General features: G+C 46.2%; 1 protein-coding gene across 1 annotated transcript; it reads left to right on the forward strand.

Annotated features, from left to right (window-relative positions):
- The first annotated feature begins 1,542 nt into the window (after positions 1-1,542).
- On the forward strand, positions 1,543-7,583 carry FUT4 (fucosyltransferase 4). The gene has a single exon (XM_033121769.1). The coding sequence runs from the start codon at positions 1,908-1,910 to the stop codon at positions 3,456-3,458; it is 1,551 nt and encodes a 516-aa protein (XP_032977660.1). The 5' UTR covers positions 1,543-1,907; the 3' UTR covers positions 3,459-7,583.
- The last annotated feature ends 393 nt before the right edge of the window (positions 7,584-7,976 follow it).

Genomic DNA, 7,976 nt, shown 5'->3' on the forward strand with positions numbered 1-7,976 from the left:
TGAGCCATTTTGCAGGAAAAAGTTGGTTTAATTGGGATATCTGGAGGACTTAAGGAAACACTGGGAACCGGGGAAAGAGGCAAGCATGCAGGTTAACATGTCCTGAACACAATGATAGGCTCTATCTAAGACGTCTTACTTAACAGTGGGGGAGGAATGTGCATAGATGTATAGATTTTTGAATTGCATAAAAAGAAAAACCAACATGCCCTTTCCTTTATTTAGTTGAAAAAAGTTATTTGTGCATTTATAGCTTTCTCTTTTTAACTAAAAATAACAGTGGAGCATCACTGAAATTCCTGATTTCAATGACAATTTGCTTAATAGCTTGAAAATGATTCTATGAAATTAAAAAAATAGAAACATTATAAAAGGTTTTAACGTGTAGGAGAAAATCTTCCTAGATTGGTGGGTATAGCCAAAGCACCTCATGCTGTCCATTAAGCTCCCAAACTCCTACTATGGGCTGGGAAGTCATTTTTATAAAAGCATTTACAATCTGTACTTGAACTTTAATCAAAAAGTTCTTCACAGAAAAATCCAAATGGCAAACCCACGTTTATTTTCTGTATGCATAACATCAAAAACACCTGACAGGCTGGCCCCTTTCCCAGAAAGTCTGTTTCTCCCTTAACATCCGGTAACTTACGTGGCACTGGGCTGCCGCACAGTTGTGATCTACTAAAAGTTTTCTCAAAACCTGCCTCCTCTCCTTAGGTCAGCAGAATAACTGCCTCCTTCGGCCTATTTAGAATTTCGCTGAATAAAAGCTTAATAACATAAATGAAGGCCAAAACCCAGAAATTAAAATTCAAGCTGTAGAGGAAAAAATTCCTCAAGTGACTGTAGAAGTAAATGTGTTGATAGTTGCCTCATTAATAAACCTGGAGAGGCTAGTGTGCTACTTATCCTCTATATCCTAAATATAGATAGGATATAGAGCAACTGGGATGAGCGACAGGCCCGGGTCCGCTACTACCACCAGCTGAGCCAGCACGTGCTCGTGGACGTGTTCGGCAAGGGTGGATCCCGGCGGCCAGTGCATGACATTGGGCTCTATATCCTAAACTTGGGTGCTACAATATTTATCTTAGTCATCAGTTAATAGTCCAGTGTTTCGCATAATCTTAAGCGTGGAAATTATTTCTTAAGTGCTCAGTAAAATTAATGGTGAAGTTCAAACGTTCACCTCACTGAATAGGCAGGAAGTTCCCTGAGGACAAAGGCCTCAAGGGTCTTTATCTGTATCTTTGGTTTAATGGGTCCTCCTAGCCCTAGTACAAAGAATGCTACGTGCCAGAAGTCAGAAGTGTTCAGTGTGGGAGCAAAGCAAAGGACGTATTTCGATTGCTCAGAAATCTATTCTCTGCTGGGCAGTAGGCAAAGGGAATGTTCTTATGACAGTACGGTTTAACTATTCACCTGAAAACTTGATTTCACAAAATGCGCAACCTCTCTAGTCCGCGCGTAGGGGAAATGACTGCACAACCGGCCAGTCTCGGTGGGTCACGAGGTCAAGGTCACCGACACCTCTCCAGCTCTCTCCCTCCGGCAGGCGTCGCTTGCCGCAGCAGGGCTGTGAGAAAGGAAGTGGACTCCGATCCTCAGTTCTGCCAAGAGGCTGGGCATCCCCGGCCCGCCCTCCCTGGGTGCCTGCGCCGCAGCGATTGTCGGAAGGTCTCGCCCCCGCAGCACTCACCCAGGGATGAGCCGGGTCCTCACTCTGGAAGGCGCCGGTTTGGGCCACCGCGATTGAGCGCCGGAGCGCAGCTGGGAGGGAGCTCCGGGCGGGCCCCGGCGCAAAACTAGAGCAGTGGGCGCGCGCACAATGGCCCCGGACCCCCCGAGACGGGATCGGGAGTAGCGGGTGAGGAACCTGTGGGGCGTGGCCGCGGAGTCCGGGAGCAATGAAGGAGGTGGGAAGTGGGCGGAGGTGCAGCAGGATACGCCCGGGGCCTGGCCGGGCCGGCTGGGCTAGGGGCTCTGGAGAGGGGAGGGACGCGGCGGCGCCCGGCTGGGCTGCCCAGCTCGCTCAGCTCGCCCTGGCGGCGCGCCCCACAGGGACTCGCGGAGAGGGGAGCGGGACCTGCGGGCCTTGGGATTCCGGGACTGCCCTCTCCGGGTTCAGGGCCAGCGGCGAGCGGCAACGACGGCTTGAGCCGCAGCGGCAGTATGAGAGCGGGCGCCGCTGCTTCACGCCAGCGGACGCGCGGCCCGCGGCGGTGGCTATGTCTGCGCGCGCCCTGGGGGAGCCGCGGGGGCCCGTGGCCCGCCGGCGGTGCGGGCGGCGCGGAGCCTGGGGGCTGCCTCGGCCCGCCTCGGCGCTGGCGGCCGCCGGCCTGGTGTTCACGGCTCTGGCCGCCTACGCCTGCTGGGGGCAGCTGCCACCGCTGCGCTCGGCCCCCAAAACCCCGCCGCGGCCGGTGGGCGTGCTCCTGTGGTGGGAGCCCTTCGGGAGGCGTGACAACACGGCGAGGCCGCCCCCCGACTGCCGGCTGCGCTTCAATATCACCGGCTGCCGCCTGCTCACTGACCGTGCGGCCTACGGGGAGGCCCAGGCTGTTCTTTTCCACCACCGAGACCTCGTGAAGGGACCCCCCGACTGGCCCCCACCCTGGGGCGTCCGGGTGCGCACGGCAGAGGAGTTGGCGTTGCGGGTGTTGGACGACGAGGAGGAAGCTGCGGCGGTGGCTGCCGAAGCCCTGGCTGTCTCTGGCCCCAGGCCCCCGGGCCAGCGCTGGGTGTGGATGAACTTCGAGTCACCCTCCCACTCCCCCGGCCTGCGAAACCTGGAAAGTAATCTCTTTAACTGGACGCTCTCCTACCGGGCCGACTCGGACGTCTTTGTACCTTATGGCTACCTCTACCCCAGGACCCATCCCAGCGACCAGCCACCAGGCCTGGTTCCCCCGCTGGCCCGGAAACGCGGGCTAGTGGCCTGGGTGGTGAGCAACTGGGATGAGCGACAGGCCCGGGTCCGCTACTACCACCAGCTGAGCCAGCACGTGCTCGTGGACGTGTTCGGCAAGGGTGGATCCCGGCGGCCAGTGCCTGACATTGGGCTCCTGCACACGGTGGCCCGCTACAAGTTCTACCTGGCTTTCGAGAACTCTCAGCATCTAGATTATATCACCGAGAAGCTCTGGCGCAACGCGTTGCTGGCTGGGGCGGTACCGGTGGTGCTGGGCCCCAGTCGTGCCAATTACGAGCGCTTTGTGCCCCGCGGTGCCTTCATCCACGTGGACGACTTCCCAAGTGCCTCCTCCCTGGCCGACTACCTGCTCTTCCTCGACCGAAATCCAGCTGCCTACCGCCGTTACTTCAACTGGCGCCGGAGCTATGCGGTGCACACCATCTCCTTCTGGGACGAGCCTTGGTGCAGGGCCTGCCAGGCTGTGCAGAGGGCCGGGGACCAGCCCCAAAGCATAAGCAACTTGGCTCGCTGGTTTGAACGGTGAAGCCACCCTCTCCTGGATGTAATCCAGGGAGGCCAAATCGTCAGCTTTTGATCCTCTGCTGTGCATATCTCCTTGAGTGCCAGATCATGGGACTAAGCTTTCCAAACACCCAATTTTACTCTATGGGAAGAAAGTGATTTACCAATTAATATTATTTAGCACAAAGACTGGGTGGTAAGGATCCCTGGTTCTCATGTTTTTTCCTGCAACTAGCAGTTGGGCTCCCTCTGCTGTTGATTGATGGGCATGAGTGTTCTGGGGTGAAGGGGGTCCTTCCTCAACCAGTGCAGAGGTGAAGAAAGAGCTTAATGACAAGAAACTGTGGGGGCAGTTGCTGTGAATTTCTTCATCTGCCACAGGTCATATTTGTGGCCTATGCTGAACCGAGTCCAAATCTCGTACACTCTGCTCCTCGACTCACATTTCACTGAGCCAATGTGCAGCAAACCCCTGGTTTTAGAAAGAGCCTTGTTGCAGGATAGTGGAAGGACTGTGGCCACAAGGGGATCTTTCTTGGTTGGATTCCTCAAAGCCCCAGCTCCTAAGAAAGGTGAGGAGGGTCGTCCAAGAATCCACTGACTGTTCCTTAACAAGTACCGTTTGTTCCCCTGCCTCATGAATGGAAATAAGATGCTGGATTGCCCTCGGAGAAGAGTTCGGATGAATATATGTGTATAAGTGTACCTCACTTTACACAGATATACCGTATTTTGCTGTGTATAGTGTGCACCATTTTACCCAAACTTGTGAGGGAAAAATAAGGATGCGCATTATACATGGGTAGTACTGATTCCATTTCCCTGAAAGTTTGGGCCAAAAAACAGGTGCACATTATACACGGCAAAATACGGTATTCCTGAAAAGCTGCTTTTCAATCAAATCCCAAATTCACTGCCCTAGGGGAGTTCAATATTTAATCAAACCCTATGGAGAATCCCTTCACAATGTGAATGATCACCTCCTAACTAATTTCTTCTGTGTCTGTTTTTCCATAATCTCGATGTTTTTAAAAAGCGCATTAATATTACAGATGTGAACATAAACTGGAAGCAACCTTCTTCCCTCTTCCCAGAAAACCAGACTGTGTTTACAAACAGAAGAGAAAGAAGCCACAGTGTCACTTTCCACAAAATCACTTATTTTGTGTATTTATTGGACTCGAAATTTAAACTGCGGTGTTAGTCCTTCAAGGGTGTTTGCATTACCTGTCTGCAGAACAATGAAAGGTATTGTGCTGTATTGTGGAATCATGCAAAAGGAAAAGATTCCTTGTGTCTGTTGATGGCAGTTTTTTGTTTCTCTGTCAGTTTTTTTGTTAAGTGTTTAGTTGCTAGGGAATGGAACTTAAATTAGTGCCTGCGATGAACTTTGTCTTTGGTAAAGGGTAAATCTGCAGTTCTCTGTGGGGCCAGCAGGCTTCCCCCCTAGTCTGCATAGTATTACGTAATACTCTCTTCATTTCTAGTGCCTTTGAGACTGTGCCATGGGACCAACTCTGAAAATATACGCATTGACTTTAGAAGTTGTTGAATGACCAGTATATTCCGTAGGGGTTACTGTGTGCCTACTCCGTGCTAAACACTGGGCTTGGGGTACCACAGGAAAGACAAAAATGTGTAAAACAAGGTCCCTCTCATTAAGGCTCTTACAATCAACCACTGTGAACCAGTAAATAGTGATCTGATAAATCAATTGGCGGAATCTGTTTGTGTAAAGTGACATTCATAGTGATACAGACCGTAAATGAATTATTAGAAAGCCAGTTGATTTACAGCCTGAAATAGTTTATTTTTCTCCTTGATTTATTATAATAAAGACCCTCAATGATTAATTATTGTGGGTAGGGTCCAAGATTATTTGTTTTATACAGAGTTTTGCTGTAAACAGTAATTTTGCATTTGATTACTACAATTAGCTGAATCAAAGTTTTATCTCTGCATTTGTTACAGACTCACTTAAATCGAAAAAGTGCTTCAATCCTCTTGTATCCTTAAAAGGAGAAATTAAAATCCATGGACAAAATTTACTTATTAAAATATTACAGCATGGGCAGAATTACAATGACAAAGTATCAGCTATTCAGTAAAGAAAAGGAAAAATTCTATTCTTAAAATGAGTATTTATGAGATATTGGCCAATGACGTTGGTGTTCCTGAGAATCTACATGGGGCAGTGGGAGAGAGTTTGGGTTTTGAAGGTAATCTGGCTCAGATTTGAATTCCAGCAGTGTGACCTTGGGCAAATTAGTAATAACTCTGAGCCTCAGCTCCCTTATGTGTAAAATGGGGGAGAAAAATACTTCACAGCTCACAGCATTTCAGGAAATAAAATAGGTAAAGGTGCCTAACACACGGTCACTCAACTGATGAGAGATTTTCTCCTTTCCATGCAGTGATTTTAGGCTGCTGCCATATCCATTTATATGTTAAAAATTAAAGCTCAAGGTATGTTACAGAATATATCTAAAATAAAAGGAAGGTCCTTTTATAATGTACATCAAAATGAATCCCTAAAGCTAAGCTATATTATTTCAACAATCATCATTGCCATTTAGATTGAGTTTGAATTTGCAAACTAGGAGGAAGCACCTGTTTTCTTTGAAAATCAATTTTTTTGTCTTTGTTTTGGTTAGGTTATATAGTTAAATAAGTAACTGTTGTTTTACTAATGCTCTTCTTAGTATTAAGTCTATTTGGCATGAGGAAGGTATAATTGCATTTTTTATTTGCAAATTTTGGGCATAGAACAAACACTGTTTTTCCAGGCTAATATTCTCAAAGACCAAGAAAAATATGGCAATTGCTTATTTTATATTATTTTTCATATCATTCTAAATTGAGTAGGTTAAAATTTCACATATGTTGATATAAGATGCATATAAATGCATATAGATTTCAAAATGTCTTTCCACTGATTGCCACGCCCTTCCTTTAAGACATAAACTTTTCTTATAAATTTATTACAGATTTAATACTTTTAGCCCTCGGTGACTCTAATTACATGACTGCACCTGGAATGATATTTGCATCAGGAAGACAGTCTGACTTGATTTCGGTATTCACAAGTTTTTTCCAGTTTCCGAGCCCTTCCCTGGCTTGGAATTTAGAGGAGACAGGGTGGTTTCATGGATAGAGCTTGCAATTTGGAGTCAGAACCTGAGTATGTGGTTCTGCCACTTTCTGCCCCTGTGGCCCTTATTAGTCAGGGCCTACTTCAACTCTTTGAGTTTTAGCTTCCTCCTTTATAATGCATGAATGCCCCTACAAGGATTAAATATGATGATGTATGCCAAGGTGTTTTGTAAAGCACTGTACAGTTACAGGATGCTCTAAATTTTCCAGGCTCTAGAAGAGGGGTTGGCATACTTTTTCTGTAAACAGTCGGAGAGTAAGTAAGTACGCGTATTTCAGGCTTTGCAGGCCAGTAGTCTCACCAATCAGCTCCACTGTTTCAAAAGCAGCCATTGACAAAACAGAAACAAATGGGGTGACTAGATTTGGCCCACGGGTTGTAGTTCATCAACTCTGCTCCAGACTTTTAGAGATGTAAGGAATTGGAGAACTTAACCTGATGGGGGATTCTTAGAGAAGGGATTTAAGGTTGGGATTTTAAAATTTTGGAGGCAGATATTCCTGGGTTCCTAGACCAGCTTTGCACATTTCCTAATTGTCGTATCTCGGGCAAATTATTTAAGATTTCTGTGTTTTGATAGTCTCATTTCTAATTGAAGGTAATTATATTCAAGAAGGAGGTATTGGGAGAATTAGATAAGACACTTAACTCAGTACAATGTCTGGCACGTAGGAATCCCCTGGACGATGTCAGCTGTGATACTCACTAGTCCATTTTACAGAAGAAGCAGCTGAGGTCCTGACCCATTGAAGGCCTTGCCTAAGGTGACAGTAGTAGTGGCAGAACCAGCCATGCTTGTGCAAGTCACAACTGCTTTGAGCCTCTGTCACTTAAATTGCAAAAGGAGGGAGTTGGACAAAATTTTCCCTTAAAGAACTAATTCACCTCCCAATGTGCCTTCCTCAGTCTGGAAATGACTTACTACACAGCACTAGTAAATGGGAGAAAACCACACACCAGAGAGGGAGACTGATTTAGCATATATATATATATATATATATATATATATATATATATATGTATGTATGTGTATATAGAGAGATATATATACATATACATATCTATATATATAGATATATGTATATATCTCTCTATATATATAGATATATGTATATATATCTCTATATATAGATATATGTGTATATATCTATATCTATACATATATATATATTTTAAAGTGTTAAATGCCTTAGGTGTCAGGGAAGGGAGACAAGTCATTGGTAATTAGTATGGTGAGTAATTGCATTGAATTTATAATTGCAAGTCATTTTTGGATGTGTCTCAGGGACTTTTATGCTACACATTCTTATAACAAATCAAATATTTATAGATACGTATTTGGGTTATTTTGACAAAATGATTAAAGTAATGAGATTGAAAACGAGT

Source organism: Rhinolophus ferrumequinum, chromosome 11 (genome assembly GCF_004115265.2).
Source record: "Rhinolophus ferrumequinum isolate MPI-CBG mRhiFer1 chromosome 11, mRhiFer1_v1.p, whole genome shotgun sequence".
In the NCBI taxonomy this organism is placed as follows: Eukaryota; Metazoa; Chordata; class Mammalia; order Chiroptera; family Rhinolophidae; genus Rhinolophus; species Rhinolophus ferrumequinum.

What these genes read in the sequence shown, in the direction of transcription:
- FUT4 (XM_033121769.1), top strand. Translation starts at nt 1,908, where the DNA reads ATGAAGGAGGTGGGAAGTGGGCGGAGGTGCAGCAGGATACGCCCGGGG.